General features: G+C 46.8%; 1 protein-coding gene across 2 annotated transcripts in view; it reads left to right on the top strand.

Annotated features, from left to right (window-relative positions):
- The window catches only part of CASS4 (Cas scaffold protein family member 4), a 39319-nt gene extending 18156 nt beyond the window's left edge, over positions 1-21163 (top strand). The window contains exons 2-7 of one of the 2 annotated variants that reach the window (XM_083508035.1): positions 5199-5624; positions 13097-13195; positions 15187-15336; positions 16306-17673; positions 18317-18397; positions 19706-21163. In XM_083508035.1, coding sequence (XP_083364161.1) covers positions 5199-5624; positions 13097-13195; positions 15187-15336; positions 16306-17673; positions 18317-18397; positions 19706-20119 — 2538 coding nt within the window. In that variant the 3' untranslated portion in view covers positions 20120-21163. Of the gene's footprint in view, positions 1-5198; positions 5625-10611; positions 10828-13096; positions 13196-15186; positions 15337-16305; positions 17674-18316; positions 18398-19705 lie in introns of those variants that run through there. The other variant, XM_083508036.1, reaches the window with a different exon arrangement.
- The last annotated feature ends 4 nt before the right edge of the window (positions 21164-21167 follow it).

The raw sequence follows: 21167 nt of genomic DNA, 5'->3' as shown, positions 1-21167 counted from the left end.
CTTACTTTCTGCACATGGAGATCTTATTCCTGCTCTTACGTTCTGTTCTGGTTTCACTGCGGCCATGCTGTTTATGGATTAGAGCAGCCACAACTAGGGTGTCCAGATGAGAGTAGGGATAGGGGAGAGATTTGGTTCTGCATCCATTCCTGCAAACCTACCTAATTCCCACTTCCCAAAACAATTCACACACTGAAACACAGCTTTTCTTTGAAATTTTGAAGTTTTCCAACCGAAAACAACAATTTGTTTGAATGATTCTGTGACTTGAACACAGAGAGTCTGCATGTTCTATTGCTACCCAAGAGGAGCATTTTAATAAAACCTATTTTTTAAAAATGTGTACATTCTGCATGTGTTAGTGAAATTCATTATATTAAGGGAAATGGCAAACACATTAATTAGGATAAACTTGCAGTAAAATGCTGGTAAATGTTCATGAACTTAAGACCAGGGGGAAATGAGAAAGTAAGAAAATCTGACCCGGGCAACTTCATCATTCCTAGGTCAGAGTGAAGCAGGATTTACAGCGGGGCAATCAAATTTGGTGATACAGTGGTACCTCGGGTTACATACGCTTCAGGTTACATATGCTTCAGGTTACAGACTCCACTAACCCAGAAATAGTACCTTGGGTTAAGAACTTTGCTTCAGGATGAGAACAGAAATCGTGCTCCGGCGGCGTGGCAGCAGCAGGACGCCTCATTAGCTAAAGGGGTGCTTCAGGTTAAGAACAGTTTCAGGTTAAGAACGGACCTCCGGAACGAATTAAGTACTTAACCTGAGGTACCACTGTATGGCCTGCCATATGCACAACCAGATCTGTTTAGAGGGGAAATAAAGCTGATAGCTCCTACCAACCTAGCAGTTCGAAAGGATGTCAAAGTGCAAGTAGATAAATAGGTAGCGCTCCAGCGGGAAGGTAAACGGCATTTCCGTGCGCTGCTCTGGTTCGCCAGAAGCGGCCTAGTCATGCTGGCCACATGACCCGGAAGCTGTACGCTGGCTCCCTCGGCCAATAAAACAAGATGAGCGCCGCAACCCCAGAGTCGGTCACGACTGGACCTACCTTTAAAGCTGATAGATGAATAAGAGGAGTGAGATAATGGCTAAGGGGTGAATGATTTTGCAGAAGTTTTATCTGTCAAACATGAAGGACATTGTGGTCTTGTGAAATGCTAGATTTCACCTGCAGGTGGGGCTTGGCAGGTGCATCCTTCCTCTTTGAAACACAGGAGGAGTAGAGAAATGACATTGTGGGGCAAACATTTTGCTTAGAAACAGACAGCGCAGGAAATTGTTAGCACTCACTGCCTTACACTGCCTTCTGTCCCAAATAAGTGTCTGTAGCACTATGTCAGCGGGAGAGAACCTCACATGACCCCTCCAGGTCTTCTGTCCGGCCCTCGGCCCTCTCCCCAACCCCCTCTCTGCAGGCTATATTCGCCACCATCCCTGCTCCACACCCTCGCCATAAGGGCTTTGGCCTGGCTGGAATGTGAGCATGCCTGTTGCTTGCATGGGCGGAGGAAGGATGAGAGAGTGTGATTAAACCTCTGGCTTTTGCATGGCTTGAATGTAGCATGTTGTTGTTGTTTAGTCGTTTAGTTGTGTCCGACTCTTCGTGACCCCATGGATCAGAGCACGCCAGGCACTCCTGTCTTCCACTGCCTCCCGCAGTTTGGTCAGGCTCATGTTTGTAGCTTCGAGAACACTGTCCAACCACCTCGTCCTCTGTCGTCCCCTTCTCCTTGTGCCCTCCATCTTTCCCAACATCAGGGTCTTTTCCAGGGAGTCTTCTCTTCTCATGAGGTGGCCAAAGTACTGGAGCCTCAGCTTCACGATCTGTCTTTCCAGTGAGCACTCAGGGCTGATTTCCTTAAGAATGGATCAGTTTGATCTTCTTGCAGTCCATGGGACTCTCAAGAGTCTCCTCCAGCACCATAATTCAAAAGCATCAATTCTTTGGCAATCAGCCTTCTTTATAGTCCAGCTCTCACTTCCATACATCACTACTGGGAAAATCATAACTTTATACGGATCTTTGTTGGCAAGGTGATGTCTCTGCTTTGCATACCCTCCAACATTTCTCCAACAAAAACAGGGACGTCCCATTCCATAATGATAATTTCACTATTTATACCCCACACATCTTACTGGGTTGCCCCAGCCACTTTTGGCAGCTTCCAACATATATAAAAACATAATAAAACATTAAACATTTTTTTTTAAAACCTTTCCTATACATACAGGATTGCCTTCAGACAGCTCGGGGGTCAGATAATTCCATACCCTCCAATCTTTCTCCAATGAAAATAGGGATGTCCTAAGGAAAAGTGGGATGTTCTGGGATCAAATTAGAAACCGGGATGACTTCTCTAAATCAGGGATGTCCCTGGAAAATAGGGAAAACAGGGACACTTGGAGGGTTTGATGTAGCCTATTGTCCAAAGGTAAGAGTCGTGTCCATTGCTCCAGCGTCTGGCCCAAGCAACAGCTGATATGTAGCTCCCAGAAAGTTCCATAAAAGGGAATGTATGGAAGCCCCATACAAGGGCCTTCAGGCTGAAAAGGGTCTTCCATCCCCTGCCCAGTGGAGTGAGAATTCCTGTCTCCTGGTAAGACATACCTGTTTTGTTCAGATAGTGTGGAACAGTTTGTACTTTGGCTTATTTCAGCACTTTCTGCATTGCACAGAAGGCTACACCTGGAAGTTAGCACTCCTTGATAGCAGTTACCCAACTATGCATGGTGTTACTCAGCTCTTGCATCCTGCATGTGGTGCATTCGCTTTATCTTGTTTCCAACAGCTTGTTTCTCTTTCCTGGGAGCCTGACCCACACAAAAAAACCCTATAATATCAGTGCTGTAGTTGGCAGTAGCTAGGAAAGGCATCCTACCAATATCCAGTGCTTCTCCTGCTGTCATGTCATCAGTGGTTTTGAGTTGATACTGTCTATACAGAGGTTCCCAGGGGTGAGGGAGAATGAAGAAATACAGAGGTGGAGGAACCGACTGAGGCATCGCATTACACTGCATCCCATGGTTTATCGCTTGCACAAGCGGCCAAAGGGTTCTGCGGCAAAAGAGCTCTTACTACAGTCTTGTTTGCCGATAGTAGGTGTGGCAAGATTCAGGAAGTCCCAGTTGCTCGTCCTCTTCTTGGGCACAATGTAGGTTCAATTGTGAAAACGTGATATGCTTTAAGAGCACTTGTTGCAAAGCTAGACTGAAACATTAGGTCCAGGATAGGGAATTGGAGGGTCTTTCCAGTTTTGGCCTGCACATTTTCACATGGCTGGGAACTACAAATGGCATGATAGATAAAACTAATTTTCTAATCTAATTTTCTGTGTGCAGGGAATATGTAGGTGGGTCTTCTTTGTGGTGGCTCCCTGCCTCTGGAATGACATCCCCATTAAGGCATGGTCTTGCTGTTTTTTAAAGTAACTTTTTCTTGAGTTATCATAAATAAGGATAATAGGGATTATAAATCATACAAATAAATAGACCAAGTCTTCTCATGTCAAAAATAGAGCAATAAATTTGCAGTAATATCTACAACATGTGGCCTGTTATTAGTGGTTGATGTGTAAGTTCCTGGTTCATGAATTGGTTTAAACAAAAACAAAGGGGAAACAGAACAGAACAGATAACATTCAACTTTGCGTAGCTAAATGCCTAGTCAGGAGCCCCTACCAAGGAATGCTGAGCACAAACATTATTAACCTCTCCTAAGCAACTGGAGATGCTCCTCTTTAACCAGACCTTGGGGGTGGGGGCTGCGATTTTTAAGCCATTCTTAGATGCTTATTTATCGCCTGCTTCTATATGTTGCTGATTCAATGTATTTTATTAACGTGATATTTTATAGCACTGTTATTTTTGTTGTATAGGCAACGGCCGTTTTGTGTGGGGTTGTATTCCTAACCCCCATGCGCATCGGCAGAGCATACATAAACCCACCCTGCCCCGTCCTGTTACACCCCCATCCTTCCAATTTCGGGGTGGCGGTGATGCACGGTGGCACACATTTTGGACAAGTGTAAAACAGTTGTTGCCTGTATAATGTTTCCATGCCATGTCTTCCCACATTTGGACCATACGGTGAAGGGCGGACTGCAAATAAGATAAATAAAATAACATACACTTTCGTATGAATAGTTATTTCATCATATGAGCCCTTGCCCATAGTCTTGATCATTGCCTTATGCCTAGTCTCTTTCTGGGGCTGGGTGTTCATCAGTATGCATATGATACCTCTCTACCTCTCTTTCAAATCAGAACCAGTGAAGGCAGTGAAGATCCTGTGTGAGTGTCTGCAGGCAGTTGAAGGATGGATGGTGGCTAACAGATTGAGGGTGAATCTTGACAAGACAGAAGTACTGTTTTTGGGGGACAGGAGGCGGGTGGGTGTGGAGGACTCCCTGGTCCTGAATGGGGTAGCTGTGCCCCTGAAGGACCAGGTGCACAGCCTGGGAGTCATTTTGGACTCACAGCTGTCCATGGAGATCAATTCTGTCCCCAGGGCAGCTGTTTACCAGCTCCATCTGGTAGGCTGACTGAGACCCTACCTGCCCGCTGACTGCCTCATGAGGGTGGTGCATGCTCTGGTTATCCCACTTGGACTACTGCAATGCGCTCTACGTGGGGCTACCTTTGAAGGTGACCCGGAAATTGCAATTAATCCAGAATGCAGCAGCTAGACTGGTGACTGGGAGCGGCCGCCGAGACCACATAACACTGATCTTGAAAGGCCTACATTGGCTCCCAGTACATTTCCGAGCACAATTCAAAATGTTGATGCTGACCTTGAAAGCCCTAAACAGCCTCGGTCCAGTATATCTGAAGAAGCGTCTCCACCCCCACCGTTCTACCCAGACACTGAGGTCCAGCGCTGAGGGCCTTCTGGCAGTTCCCTCACTGCGAGAAGCCAAGTTACAGGGAACCAGGCAGAGGGCCTTCTTGGTAGTGGCGCCCTCCCTGTGGAACGCCCTCCCACCAGATGTCAAAGAGAACAACAACTACTAGACTTTTAGAAGACATCTGAAGGCAGCCCTGTTTGGGGAAGCTTTTAATGTTTGATGTATTACGTTATTATGATATTTTGTTGGAAGCCGCCCAGAGTGGCTGGGGAAGCCCAGCCAGATGTGTGGGGTATAAATAATAAATTATTATTATATTATTATTATTTCCAGAACACCTTGGCAAAAGCGTTGTACGACAACAAAGCAGAGTGTCCAGATGAGCTTGCCTTCCGCCGGGGAGACATCCTGACAGTTCTTGATCAGAATCTCCTCGGAAGCGAGGGTTGGTGGAAATGTTCACTTCATGGAAAGCAAGGCATGGCACCTGCAAATCGCCTCCAGCTCCTGACCACTTTACAGGCTCCTCTCTCCATCCAGCCTGGCTCCCCAGGACCGCCAACCATGCCACGGACTGTCTACCAGGTTCCTTCCGGGCGTAGGCCTCCTGTGCCACTACCCATCTATGAAAAAATGGACGGCTGGATTATGCCTCCTCCTCCTTCCTCTGCTCCTTACCCGCTGACACCGGAAGTTTACCAAGTGCCAGCGATGGCGGCTATACTGCTCAGTGAAAAGACCCAAAGTTCATCGGACCAGGTAAAAAGGCAAGCAAACCCTAAAAGAGGAAAGTGGGGAGCAAACAGGCACTGATGGTGACCCACAATATAATGTGGTGTTTTGTTTTGTCTCACCCACCTTCTCTCTGCCTCCCCCTCCCCTTAAACACACACATTCTGAAATTTTTTATTAAGTTTTCCAAAATTCCACACATACATTTCAATACATAATAAAAGCTTCCCCCCCTGACTTCCCACCCCCTTTTCCATAGTGTTTCTGTTTCTCTCCCTCTGTTGCATCCTGTCTTCTATCTCTTAAAGCTTGGCAAAACTACTGTAATCTTTAATCCTGATTTTCAATAGACCATCTCCTGCCTGCTGCTGGTAGAGGAGCTCTTGCAAAGAATGAACCCAGGAAGTTGCCTTATACTGAGTCAGACCATTGGTCCATCTAGATTGCTATTAACTGCACTGACCGGCAGTGGCTCTTTGGGATTTTAGGGAGGGTTCTCTCCCAGCTCCACCTGGAGATGCCAGGGATTGAAGCTTGGATTAAAGGTAAAGGGACCCCTGACCATTAGGTCCAGTCATGGCCGACTCTGGGGTTGCGGCGCTCATCTCGCTTTATTGGCTGAGGGAGCCAGCGTACAGCTTCCGGGTCATGTGGCCAGCATGACTAAGCCGCTTCTGGCGAACCAGAGCAGCACGTGGAAATGGCGTTTACCTTCCTGCCGGAGCGGTACCTATTTATCTACTTGCACTTTGACGTACTTTCGAACTGCTAGGTGGGCAGGAGCAGGGACCGAGCAACGGGAGCTCACCCTGTTGTGGGGATTCGAACCACCGACCTTCTGATCGACAAGTCCTAGGCTCTGTGGTTTAACCCACAACACCAGCTTGGATTATGTGCATGCAAAACAGATTCTACTGCTGGGCTACGGCCCTTCTCCTGGCCTAGGTGGACATAGGTACAATTTAACTAGGGCAGGGATATATGGAGGTGTTAATGGGACTCTGTTCTGGCAAGGGACGGGCCGTGGCTCAGTGGCACAGCATCTCCTTTGTATGCCGAAGTTTCCAAGTTCAACCCCTGGCATCTCCAGATAGGACGAAGAGAAATCCCCACCTAAAGCCCAAGGTAGAACAGCAATGGTGAACAAAGGGCCGAATTCAGTCGTCTGTCTGGCCCTTGGGCTCTCCCCAGACCACACCTCCTCCTCAGCTAAACCCCTTCTCCAAAGGCAACACTCCTTTGGCTTTTGCCTGACTAGAATGTATCTTTGAACTCTGGTAATGCTTCTTGCACAGAGGGATGTGTGGTTGAATTTACATACATTGCTCCACCCACTCCTATGGGTGGCCCTGCCCACCTCCGACATGTGGCCTCTGGAAGGTTTCCTAGAAGAGTTCCCCAATCCTGGTGTAGACGGTACTAAGACAGATGGACCGATAGTCTCTGAATCTGCATGAAACAGTTTCCTATGTAGTTGTTATCATAAGTCCAGGTTTCGGTCATTTTCTTCTGAAGGGAAAAGCAGAAGGACTCAGGGGATGGTTGGTGGTGAGATTACCAGGCTACAGAAGCAACTCCTCCATTAACCTGAAGATGACATGTCAAGGCTTCTCTCCCACCCTGAAAGGCCTCCTGAGTACCTCAGAAATTCTGGAAGAATAGCTGGAAGCCCTTAGGTTCAGGCCCGCTCTACACTATACAATGGTAGCTCAGGTTACATACGCTTCAGGTTACATACACTTCAGGTTACAGCAGTGGCGTAGCGTGGGTTGTCAGCACCCGGGGCAAGGCAAGTAATTTGCGCCCCCTAACCCGTGGATTTGCGCCCCCTAACCCCCAGATGTTGCGCCCGGTGTGGACGGCCCCCCCTGCACCCCCCATGCTACGCCACTGGGTTACAGACTCCGCTAACCCAGAAATAGTGCTTTAGGTTAAGAACTTTGCTTCAGGATGAGAACAGAAATTGTGCTCCAGCGGCGCAGCGGCAGCAGGAGGCCCCATTAGCTAAAGTGGTGCTTCAGGTTAAGAACGGACCTCCGGAACGAATTAAGTTCTTAACCTGAGGTACCACTGTACATTGAAAGCAGTATTGTACCACCTTAAGAAGTCATGGCTTCCTCCCCCCAAAGAATTCTGGAAACTGCTAGAGTTGTTAGGAGACTCCCTATTCCTCCCAGAGAGCTACAACCCCCCCCCCAAAAAAATTATAAATCTGAATCATCATTGTTATTATAATAACATTTATTAGTTGCTTTATAAAGTGAAATGTAACACATAAAAGCAATTTAAAACCAAAAAATAAAATAAAAAATAAAACCATGAACAAAATGCATAAAACACTCATCTAGCAATGTATTGCTAAAGACAAGTCCAACCTTTCCAGGCACATCTCCCTGGAAAGAGCATTACAGAGGAGCGTTACAGAGAAAAGGCAGGTTCTCTGCATCCCCCTCAGGTAGGGCACACAGAAAAGGGTCTCTCATGAAGACTGCAGGGTCCAGACTGGTTCATATAGGGAGAGGTGGTGCTTGAGGCATTGCGGACTTGAGTTGTATAAGGCTTTCATGGTCAAAACCCAGCACTTTGAATTGCACCTGGAAGCTAATTGGTAGTTAAGTAAAAACAAGATGGATTGCTGCTCGCTACCTCATAAGCATATGCCTTCTTTGGCCCACTGATACCTCAACTTTCCCAGAGGTATTTGGCTGACCCCAACTGGAGACACACTGGCAAAGTAGATGCAACTTAGCCTGATTGAGTTTAGCAGTTCTTCATCTTCCTAGGTAAAGGTAAAGGGACCCCTGACTGTTAGGTCCAGTCGTGACCGACTCTGGGGTTGCGGCGCTCATCTCACTTTATTGGCCGAGGGAGCCGGTGTACAGCTTCCGGGTCATGTGGCCAGCATGACTAAGCCGCTTCTGGCGAACCAGAGCAGCGCACGGAAACGCCATTTACCTTCCCACCAGAGCGGTACCTATTTATCTACTTGCACTTTGATGTGCTTTCGAACTGCTAGGTTGGCAGGAGCAGGGACTGAGCAACAGGAGCTCACCCTGTCATGGGGATTCGAACCACAACCTTCTGATCGGCAAGTCCTAGGATCTGTGGATTAACCCACAGCGCCACCCGCATCCATGCTTCATCTTCCTAAACATCTTTAAATGCTGAAAAAGAGCAAGTAACTGAAACTGTCTCACCTAACCCTTTATGAGTTCTTTGAAACAGGTAGCTAAAAAAACCCACAATCTTGAGCACTGGAGGTTCTCTGGGATTACGTCGTACCCTGCATCACAGTTGTCGCTACAAAGGACAAATGTGCCGCAGCAATTCAACACAACACACACCAGCACACACACACTTAAAGAACGTGGAGGGTGAATGGCCCCAGCTGGGTGCAGGAATAGAAACAGGGTAGTCCAAATTGCAGGGAGACAGCTGGCGGGTGATCAGCTGTTCCCCAAGCAGCCGGCCAAAACCTTTGCCATTCTGCTTGAGACTCTTAATACAGAATCTGTCTGAGGAAGACTCTCTTGCGTACGCCCCAATCTTTAAGCTTCTATAGTGGAAATCTCCACTATTCCAGCAACACTTTCCCTAAAAACAGGAGTCAATTCACACACGACAGTGAGGGTATAGCCTTCTGCATGAGTGTACTAAATGACTGAAGAAGGAGCCTCAACATTTAGTATAATCACAGTGATGCTGCCATCCATAGGTTGTGTTAAGTTGTGGGTGAACATATCAGACGACACAGCGATTCTTCAAACAGCTCTTGGTTATTCACAGGCCAGAACTGAACTGAAGGGTTCAGCCAGCCTGCTTATATAGCGCTCCACTACAAGGCAACAGTAACCACTTTCTGTAACTATCCAATCACTGAACGTCACTTTCAATCCCTTATTTGCATATGTGGACCTGAGTGAAAACTATCTACAGTATCCCCCTGCTGGCCCAGGGTGAGAACGTCACTACATAGCACCTTGAGTTGAAAGGAGCATGTAGGTAGGCACTCGGTGTGATCATGACCCCCCCCCCAGTTGAACAGATGCTCCTTTCCCACATGTCCCATTCAAAGGACATTGAGAGGTGGGGCTGGTGCAATGGGGCAGAGCCAGTGGGGTGCAGTCCCACCCCTTCCACATGCTTAAGTTTGTACGCAGAAGCACGCACCCTGCCACAACACCCTTGATATCCATGTCCAAGAATGCTAGATTAGGCAGGATTGCTGATAATTTTTCAGGTCCAGAAGATTCAAAGTTATTGGGTTGGTTTTTGAATCATGACTCTAACCATTGGATTCTCTCCCCGCATCCCCGGATGCAGCTATAGAGGAAAATATACTGACTGTGGGTTGTACCCAGTGGTAGCTCTGAACTAGTGGAAATGCTTCCATCAGTACAGGACAAGGTACCCCATTCTCACCAGTCCTCCCTGACAATTGCAGCTCTCTGTGCCATAATCCTTGGATGGGGGGGGCACAGGGGGCTGCACATGGTGGGAAGAATCAGTGAAAATCCGGTGCCCAGCGCCATTGGATACAGCCCGCTATTCCAACCAGTTGCTCAGGATATTGTAAACTGGATCCTGATAGCTGGGTGCTGGCCTTTCCTTTTAAAAATGCGGTTTGAAATGTGGTCGATTGCTCACATTTAGTTTTTCGCCGGTTCCCTGTAACTTATGGTTCTCCTCCGTCAACCTCTTGCACCCTTTGGCTGTCTATCACAACATTTCCATCTCAGGGGATGGAGCTTGCTTTGCCCCTGAATCAATACTTTCCTAGGAAGTCTTTGGTAGCCTTCTGGGCAGCTGAAAACATGCCTTTTAGAGGCGACCTGCCCATGGAGTGTTGCCAGTGGCCCTGGGAAGGGACCTCCCTTCCGTTTCACAGCCTTTCTGATCTTTTTCGTGTTGTAATACTTCTAACCTCGCCTGGAAACTTCCTGGGGTGACACACTTGGTGTTCCAGTGTTGCAATCTGTTGACAAAATTGGGTGGTGTGGGGAGGGTATGAACTGCTTCAGAATAGGTAGACGCACTGCGTTTACAAGGCAGGTTTCCTTGCCGCTAGCAACTCAAAAGTTTGAGTGGTTTTTCTCTGGAATGGTCATACTTTCCAACATCTCTCTGATGAAACACATGCCAGGGTTTTGCTTGTAAGCACCTTCAAGGGAGTGGCGCAACACCTGCTTTCCATGCAGAAGGTTCCAGATTCAGTCCCTGGCATCTCCAGGTAAGGCTAGAAATATCCGCTTTCTGAAACCCTGGGAAACTGCCGCCAGACTCCATCAATACTGAGCTAGATGGATTCATGTTCTGACTCAATGTAAGGCAGCTGCCTATGTTCCTGTCTGTGTCTATTCTTGTCAAAGCTGGCTCCAGGTTTGAGGGGGCCAAGTGCTCTCTGGGCCTTCACCTGCATTGGTGGGCTCACCTGGTGAGCTTACCTGGTGGCAGCAGATGCAGCAGTGCTCTGATCAGACTCTTTTAAACTAGAGCATAAAGGAAATGGGGCAGTCTCTTTTGTTTGGTTCTCATTTTAATAGCACTTTAGTGTGAAGTGTTTTAATAGAATTATAGTGGTTCACGGTCGCAACATCTCGGCAGTGTGGCCGCTAACATTGATATGTGTGCTGGTCCCGGGGGGGGGGGGACGAGCGGCATGGTCTGAGTCTGGTCCTAGGTCAAGGGTATGGAGGCTGTCCGTCAAGGGCGAAGTGGGGTCCAAGGCAAGGAGCAGGGCATGGTCAGGAACTCTGGAAGAGCAGGACAAGGTGCTGGCAAGAACAGGTTACCAACGATGTTGCTCCCGCAACCTGGGACTGGGCTGACTGGCCTTTATCTGCCCCAAGGCATAGGGCGGCCCAGGCCCACAGGTGACTCGCCTCCCCTGGCCTTAAGGCGAGCACTCCTGCGAGAACTTAGTTCCCTCCGCCTCTCTACCCTGAGCCTCTGCAGCTCCGGAGAGACTGGAGGGTTACTGGACCCAGAGGCAACCTCACCTTCCCCTGACAGGGCTGGGAGAGGAGCACCTGCAGGCAATGGGTCCTTGATCACCTCCAGAGCCAGAGCAGATTCAGCTGGTGTCTGCTCCTGAGGATCCGGCACAGGTGAGGGCCCTTCAGGTTCAAGCCCCTGCCCCAGCTCAGCCGGCCCTGGACGCGGAGACTCCTGTGCAGGCTGGGATTCCTCAGGTTCAGCCTCTGAATCGGATTCCCAGGCCATCACAATATGTTTCTGATGTAAAACTCTGGGTGAGAGAATAGCTTTCCCAAAAGACATACATTATTACCGTTCTATTCCAACTGATCAGATTTTTCTATAGGAGTAAACGTGGCGGCTGAGTGGGGATCTTAGAGGGACTGGGCTTACCTCGCCTGTCTTCCCCTCTAGGGTTTATAGCACTCCTGTCTTTACAGCCATCTGTTTTGTCAGATGGCAGTGGTGGTTGCTCGTGAGTAACCAGGCAGGACTCAGACCTGTCTTTTACAGGATTTATTTTGGTGCAAACTATTTACAGTGCAGAGCCACAAGTTCATGTCTGCCTCAATCGCTAGCAGAATCCGGGAGTGGTTGTTCCCTGGACCTCCCCCAACATAACAGTCTCGTTACTCCCAGCCTTTTCCTTCCCTCTTTGCGCTTTAGACTTCTGCACAGGGTGGGCGACATAAGGGGCGTGCTTCTCTCCTAGCCGGCTTGGCCAGAAGCGGTGCTGAGGCTCCCTGCAGCATCCTCTGGTCCTTTTACCTCTTCCCCACTGGAGGTGGGGCATTCCTCATCACTGGAAGAGGAACTGCTTCGCAAGATTTCCGGAGGCTCCCTGTAACACAACTGCCCCTCTGTTTCCCGCCCCTGTTCCAATGGCAGTTCCCTGACATGTTTGGAGAAAATAGCAGGACCTCTTCTGGCTTCTCTTCACTAGATTTTAATCTTGGATGCCTTATGTACTACCCCCTCCAATAAGCAGCTTGGTGGCACAGATCATTGTTTACTAATCAGTGATTATAGTACAGTGCAGTGCAGTGCAGTGCAGTGCAGTGCAGTGCAGTGCAGTGTAGTGTAGTGTAGTGTAGTGTAGTGTAGTACTATCTGTCTTGTCTTGTCTTGTATTATAGAAACCCGCCAGACAAAAATGACCAAAATGGGAAATCATTGTTCAAAGAACAATCTCATTCCGCGGACACCTCTGTGGCCAGGAGTCCCTTTTTACCAGCTTCATAGTCCATGCATTAGTAATCTCAGGACTAGAGTACTACATTGAGCTTTAGTCAGGGCTGGCCTTGGACGTGGTCTGGAACCTCCAGCAAGTGCAGAATGCAGCGGCTAGACTGCTGGTGGAGCAGGTGGCTGGCAGCATGCGACACTTCTGCTAAAACATATGCACTGGCTGCTCACATGCTCCTGGGCCAGCTCAAAAATAGACTGACAATAGCTACTGATCTTTATAAAATGTTCACAGATCCTGTAACCTCTTTTCAATTTCTTCATTGTTTTCTTCCCAGCACCTCTACACTCTTCCCAGAGCAACCTGGGCATCATCAATGGAGAAAAAAAGTGATATATATGACGTCCCATCGCCGCAGCATCATGTATTCACACAGGTGAGGCCCTCTGCCTTGATTGATATGGCTATCAGGTAACAACAGGCAGTCAGTTAAACATCATTGCCAGCTATCCTTCTAAAAAAAAACACAACTGGGGGGAAATGTTTCACGGCCCAGTAGTGTGTGGAGATCTACCAGCTGAAGACCAAGCAGCTAGTTAGTGCCTGTGACAACACAGGGGTCAGATAACATGCTCTCCTTTCCCTGCCTTATTTTCAGACAAGCTTTTCTTTTAAAGTCGACTTCTCTTTGTAGAGGCCGAGCATTCCTTGCTATGCCACCGTATTGAGTAGATCCATATTTTAATTCAGATCTCCGGAAATACGTTTATTAAGCCACTCTGCCATCTAGTGCTCGTTCTTTTTCAGTGTGCCATTATAATGCAATCAGATTTTTTTTGACAGTACAGAAATGACCAGGAGCCATGCAGATCCCTCTAACTCCACCAGTGAAATTCCTGCCAAGCCGCTCGCTGGGGTTTTATATGTTTGCACATTTGTCTTTGCAGTCAAAAGTGCTAGTGTTGTTGTTGGCAACCTTCTGTTTCTGGGGACAAGGAGGAGTAAGCCTTTGTGGGTGAAGTCAAACTGTTGGAAGGTTGTGGCGCCTGCTGTGGCTGTAGAAACCGATATGGGACAGACATGTTTTGTTGCAGCTGGGGCAGATGAAGGCATCCAGCTGTGCTGCTGCAGATGCACCCTGGCCTTTCTTCTCTGTGCAACTCCCAGTAGCCATTCCTCCTCCTGTCACTGCTATGGATACGTGACCTGACTGCCTGTCTCCAGGCACTGCAGTGGTCTGCAAGGGATTCCCACATGGAAGGGTTGATGTTGACAGCCTTCATGTCACATTTGCAGACACTAATTTAAAAAAATTAAACACTGAAACGTTAGTGTTAGTCTGGGCTATGCACAATCTAGGTTGTGGAGGTCAGTGACTGGGAAGCAGGAACAGCCAATGGCGCCTAAGGTATACCAAACAGAAGGCCAAACCCCTGCTGTTCATACCAGGCTTGGCCAATTGAGAGTCTCGCTAGTACTTTCCAATAGTGGGGGCCTATTCTTTTCTGACTGTGAGACATAAACAAAACACTTGGCTAGATCCCAGCCCCTACTTCCTGGGAGTCCCTGATAGGTTGGCACCAGGACTGACAGCATGCTTAGCATGGTTTTCCCTGATATGCCTTTTTCTACGCCATGCCCTTGTCCCACTGTCTTACCCAACAGCAGCACTCCTCATGAGGCACGTACCATTTTAAAGGTAAAAGGTAAAGGGACCCCTGACCATTAGGTCCAGTCATGGCCGACTCTGGGGTTGTGGCACTCATCTCGCTTTATTGGCCGAGGGAGCCGGCGTACAGCTTCCTGGTCATGTGGCCAGCATGACTAAGCCACTTCTGGTGAGCCAGAGCAGCGCACGGAAACGCCGTTTACCTTCCCGCTAGAGCGGTACCTATTTATCTACTTGCACTTTGACGTGCTTTTGAACTGCTAGGTTGTCAGGAGCAGGGACCGAGCAACGGGAGCTCACCCCGTCACGGGGATTTGAACCGCCGACCTTCTGATCAGCAAGTCCCAGGCTCTGTGGTTTAACCCACAGCGCCACCCGCATCCCTAGGTACCATTTTAACATCCCACAACATTCCAGTGCAGTGTATGGCAATGTTAAAGTGATGCCAGGACAGGCATCAGTGCTGGGCCCTCCGCAGAAGACTGATGCTTCAGTATGGTAATACCAGGCCTGATCCCTGACATTAAAACCTCTTCTAAATATTACACAGTTGCATTCACAGAGTTACAGAAAATGGCATAAGGACTACTCCTGTTCTTTTCTCTCTCTACGTCTTTCAATTTGGGGAGACTTAGGGAGACTCGTAACAACCAAATCCAAAGAACTTCTGTGCATGCATTGAAAGAAATGTATACAATGATTCCTCCAGCGCTGTTGGTAAAGCATACGGATTAATTTCTTTTTAACCATTAAACTAGGGTCTTGCTACACCACCCTCTTCCAGAAAGGGCTCCAAACTATTCCCCTCCAAAGAATGCTACCTGGGAACAGCACAGCAGCTTTACGATATCCCGCTGAGCCCAGAAAAGCCACGAACTCACACACTGAAAGAATCTTCCTTAGAAAATGTAAGTGCAGCATACTTTGTTGTGTGGATCATGAAGCTTTGTCATTCTCTGTCAGTCATGTTGCTCTTATCATGGGGACCTGGTTGTGGATGGGCTGAACTGGCGTGTGACTTCTACAAAACCCAGGTCCTTCAGGTCAGTTGCTGGAGGTTGAAGGGAGAACAAGAGGTTTGCTACTACCTCCAATGTTGGCTTGCAGGTACAGGCAGCTGCAGATCTGAGGAGCCACTGGATGGAGCCTCTCCCCTGTTGGTGGCCATCTTGGGCTTCCTTGGTGTCAAGCTGCTGACAGCGACTCCTAGCCCAGGAATGTACAAAGACAAGGAACGGTTCTTACCATCTGCTTTTTATTCAGTATTTACAGAGACAGGCTATAGAACCCAGTCTCTTGGGTCATGGCGTTGTCCCGAGTGAATCTCCACCCTCCGCTCCCCCACTTCCTCATTTGTCAATCTCATCATCTCTCCTACTGGTGCTGTTACGTGCCCTATGTATTTGAGCTCTTTGCTCTCCTACTTTCAAGGCTCGCCAGGTTCTGGGAGAGGGATGTCTGAAACGCCTTCTAAAGACATTGTGTCTGTCAGCTGCCGCCTCACTGGTCCTTCTTCCTCCTCTCCCACTATTTACCAACTTTCCCCCTCATCTGCCTCTGAGCTGTGACCTCTGTTGTAAATCTAAACTGTCTTCCTCTTGCTCCTCCCCGGAAGGGTCAAGCTGGGGAGGTGGTCTCCATCATTCCTCCCCTGCCCAATCCCTGACACTTGGCTGAACAACGCTACAAGCAGCATCGGGGGGGGGGGGTGTCTGAGCCTAGTGCATTTTTTGAGTTTTTGTTATGTTTGTATTGTTTCATTTGGTTTAAAAATTGCTAGCATGGGATTCTGTTTTTTCTCTTTTGTACACTGCTTTGAGTTTGCAGAAGTGGAATAGAATTGCAATTGTAATAGCATGCATTTTGCTGTTTTCCAGGTGTATGTCATTCCCACACCACTTTCAAGAGAACGTGACGTTATAGAAAGAGGGCCTCAAGGAAAGCATCCGGGTCCTTACAATACTTTGCCAAACCTTCGGAAATCAGAATGGATCTATGATATACCTGTGTCACCCGAAAAAGCAGGGTTAAACTCAGCTCTTCAGAATCGTTCGCCAAATATACATGCGTTTTATGATATACCACCAATGAGGCTCGATTCTGGTACGCAGAAAATCCTGCCAACAAATAATGAAGTCAAACTGGTAACTTCAGAAGTATATGATGTTCCACCTGTACAAAGGAAACTAACTCTTCCAGAAATTCCTCTGTATGATATACCATCCACACATGAAGCCTTAGTGCAGCGTCAGAATGGTAACTACGATGTTCCTTTGGGTGCTCTGTCCTCCATGATTGAAAAGGAGAGCCATCAACAGACTGTCTATGATATACCAAGAGGAAAGCCTGCCGTTCCGTCTCAAAAGAAAGAAAACACACAGAGTCCTAATTCTGGAGACCACACATATGTTTTCCCTCTACCACATTACACAGATAGCAAACAAGACCAAGATCGATTGTCTGTTTCCAGTGTGGACAGCAGAACCAGCACCATATCAACATGGTCAAGCTCTTCTACTGAGTCCTGTTCATCTGCAGCATCCACATCTGCCCCTTCTTCATCATCAGAAGAACCCGCTAAAGAAGCAACAATGGAACTTGAGTTTGCCATAGAAACACTGACTAAGCTCCAGCATAGCGTGTCCAGTTCAATTGCAAGTCTCATGATCTTTGTGAGCAGCAGATGGAGGTACCAAGAACACCTGGAGGGAAACCTTGAGGAAATCCACCGAGCAGTTGACCACATAAGGGTCTCGTTGGGAGAATTCTTGGACTTTGCTAGAGCCATTGAAGGAAACTCTGCTCGGTCCTCGGACAGTAAACTTCATGCGAGAATTAAAAAGCAGCTGAATATCCTCACGGACTCATTTCAGATGCTGGTGGAAACAAGAGAGGCCTTGAATAACTGCAAATGGTCGCTCGATGTTCTAGTCATTGAGAAGCCTCAGAACAACCCGGACGATCTGGATCGGTTTGTTATGATTGCTCGCACCATTCCAGATGACATCAAGAGATTTGCATCTATCATCATAGCTAATGGGAAGCTACTTTTCAGAAAGAACTGCAAAGAGAAAGAAGGCAAGGAATGGAGAGTTGGTGCAGAGCATGAAATAATTAAGCCCGGAGCTGAACAGCGGGTAGATTCTCTTTTAAGACATATTTTAGATAAGCCAAAAGAAAATAGCCCATGTCTGGAGAAAGCAAAAGCTGCCAACACTGAAGTTTGTGATTATAGTCAGCAACAGGTCAGTAGGGCTTTGATATACATGCACAATATCATGCCTTTCATTCTAGATTAATTAAACTAGAATACCTACCACTCCAATTTTGAACGTACGAACTTTAATTAAAAAATTAATATGCCTTTCAGTCCAAGATTATTGAGGCAGATAACATACAACAAAAGACCATATTGAAAATCACAAAAATAGAATAAACAGAAAGGGTAAAATACTAAGAAATGTAGTGACAATGGAAGCTAGGTGGAATGAAAAATGTCTATGTGTCTTTACCCATAGCTAAGAGGTTGATCATCTTACTTGCATGCAGAAGGTACCAAGTTTGATCCCTAGCATCTCCCGGTAGGGCGAGGAGGGACTCCTGCCTAAAACCCTGGAGAGCTGCTGAAAATCAGTGTAGACAACACTGAGCAAGATGGAACAATGTTCTGACTCATTATAAGTCAGCATGATAATGTTTTTTAAAAAACTATGATAATGTTTTTTAAAAAACTGTTTTTTTATAAAGCTTAGAGCTCAGAGGGCATTTGGACAGGATTTCCAATGATGCATGATCATCCAGCATGTAGTCTTTTTCCCATTTAAGGATTATGACCATCTTTGTTAAATATAATACATACATGTGTTTCCCCACCACCACCCTTTGCAGAAATCACCAGGACCGGGACAGACACAACCATCTCTTTCATCTAGCAAGGTGGAGAGGAAGAATGTCAAGTTAAAAATAAAGGTAAAGTTATTCTTTGCAGCAAAGATCTAAAATTATTAATCTGGTTCAGATTTTTTTCAGCACTCCCACACCACAATTAGGCTTTAAAAAACGTCTCCTTTTCACTGGAGGTTCCCCACTGTGGTATATAATCCTTCAAATCACACCTTTGTTCCATTAAAATTATGAGTGGAACATTTAGTTGATAGATCTGTTAACAGATTAATTTAGTAAAAAACATTTTGACCAACTAAAACAGTTTTCCACAGTTAATCAGGCAGCATATTCCCTGCTCCCAAATGTATTGTTATTAAAAACCCTGATGTACCAAGAAACATTCCCTCCTGTGTGAAAGAAAGTAGAATGTCTCTTTAAAGATGATGACTGACACATACACACATAATCTTAAAACACCGTTTTCTCATGTGCAGATTTATGCAGATTTTATTCTCTAATTAATTAATTGATAGGTAACATATGCAATTAATTGAATAACATTCCATAAATTGAGTTACCGCCCTAGTTCAATCCCCGACTTCGCTAGAGGAAAGAATTTGGTAACAGGTGACTTCCGCCTGATTCCTTGGAGAGCTATTGCCAGTCATAGTAGACCAAGCTGGGCTAAATGTCCAATACAGCATAAGGCAGGTTTCTGTGTCCCTAACTGTAGTATTTCTGAGTATACTGGTATTAGTAAATAACCTTTACTTCTGATGTGCTGATGTGATGGAATGCCTTACAAAAAAACTACACTCAGGCTTCCCCAGGTTGATGCACTCCAATTTGTCTTTGACTACAACTCCCATCATCCCATACCATTTGCTATGCTCCATTGGGACTGATGGGAGTTGGAGACCAACAACATCTGGAAGGTACCAGGCTGGGGAATCATAGAGTTGGAAGTGAACCCAAGGGTCATCTAGTCCAACCCCTGCAATGCAGGAATCTCAGCTAAATCATCCATTACAGATGTCCACCCAACCTGTTTAAAAGCCTCCAAGGAAGGAGACCACCACTTCTCATGGGAGTCTGTTCCACTGCTGAACAGCTCTTACTGTCAGATAGCTTTTCCATATGTTTAGTTGGAATCTCCTTTCTTGCAACTTGAAGCCATTGGTTCGAGTCCTACCCTCCAGAGCAGGAGAAAACAAGCGTGCTCCCTCCTCCATGTGACAGCCCTTAAGATATTGGAAGATGGTTTATCATATCTCCTGTCAGTCTCCTCCACCTATGATGAGGCATAATGTTGTGGGCAAGGAGGATTCAACCAAGAAGATGAATGTTGATAGCTCTCAGTAATAGTTCTTGTTCTTGTTTTCCCCTCTCTAGGATTCTCCACCTATGATGAGGCATAATGTTGTGGGCAAGGAGGATTCAACCAAAAAGATGGTCCTCTCTGATCTCTGCAGACTGTATTTTGGTGCTGTCCAGAAGGCTATTGGTGTCTTCCACAAAAGTCTTAGCAACGATCTGGCTCCTGAAGTTTTCATAGCCAACAGCAAAATGATAATTATGGTGGGCCAAAAGTTGGTGGATGCCTTATGTCAGGAAGCCCTTCAGAAGGCCGATCGAAACGAGATATTGCATGGCAGCAGCAACTTTTGTGGTTTGCTTAAGAACTTGGCAGTTGCAACGAAAAATGCTGCAATGCAATATCCAAGCCCCGAGGCAATGAAGGAACTTCAGAATCAAGCTGATGGGCTGTCAAAGTATACACAGCAATTCCGAGCAATGATGGAATGAAGCCATCATTCTTCTGGTGTTCTGAGGATACCCCATACTGACAGGTCTTCAGATTCAGGCATTCGTTCAGAAATCCTGTGCTATCAAGATTCTTGAATGTGGGGAGGATTCTAGCTGCACTCAGTGAAACACTTTTAACAACCCCCCTTCAGAACTTCCCATTTGACACAGGAAGGTTTGGAGTGGAGGAAGTGGGGGGCTGCCACCTGCAGTCCCTACACAGTGCAGGGTAACAATAGAACAGAAGCTGAATTCCAACAAGGCAGACCCTGTGGGTGAGTAGTTCCAGGAATTAGATGGGCTGCCTATTCTGAATGCATTGCATTCTCCCTGAAAGAACGTGTGTGAAGTTTGAAGGTGCTCCTGGAAACATCAATGTCATTGGAGGCCACCTTCTCTGCTTCCAATGGTACACCGTAACTACAACTAGGCTGAAATAAATTGGTTGCAGTGACCCATGCACTGGTAACCACAAGTTTGGATTAATGTTATGTGCTCTTTGTGGGTCTGTTCTTAGGAAGTTGTAACTGGTGCCGAATGTGGCAGCTATGCTTCTAACCACCTCTCTTGAAGATGCTGCAAGGGATGGCAATGGACTACTGAGCCCAGTTCAAGGTTTTCTTATGGACTTATATGACCCTAAACAACTTGGGACCCAGTTATCCGACAGAGCGCCTCCTTCCATATGATCCTGTCTGTTCATTAAGATCTTCAGGGGAACCCCTCCTAGTGGTGCCATGACCTGCATTGGTCCATCTGGTGACAACCAGGAAGAGGCCATTCTCTACAGTTGTACCAGTGCTATGGAGTAGCCTCTCCTCAGAAATACAGCAGGCACATTCAGCGTTACGTTTCCACCGACAGTTTAAAACATTTTTTATTGATGCAAATATCTACCAGCCATTAACGCTGGCTTAACTGTCCTCTGCTCATTGTTTTATTGTGTATTTATGCAGTTTGATGTAATTCTACTGTAATTTTGTCATTGTACACTGCTTTGATACATTTTAAGTGAGAAGTCTTTTAATAAATAAATTTAAATCAGTAA

Source organism: Podarcis liolepis (assembly GCF_965112155.1).
Source record: "Podarcis liolepis genome assembly, chromosome: 6".
NCBI classification, from domain to species: Eukaryota; Metazoa; Chordata; class Lepidosauria; order Squamata; family Lacertidae; genus Podarcis; species Podarcis liolepis.
The sequence above is the reverse complement of the archived record's forward strand: the minus strand, read 5'-3'. Positions and strand labels throughout refer to the sequence as shown.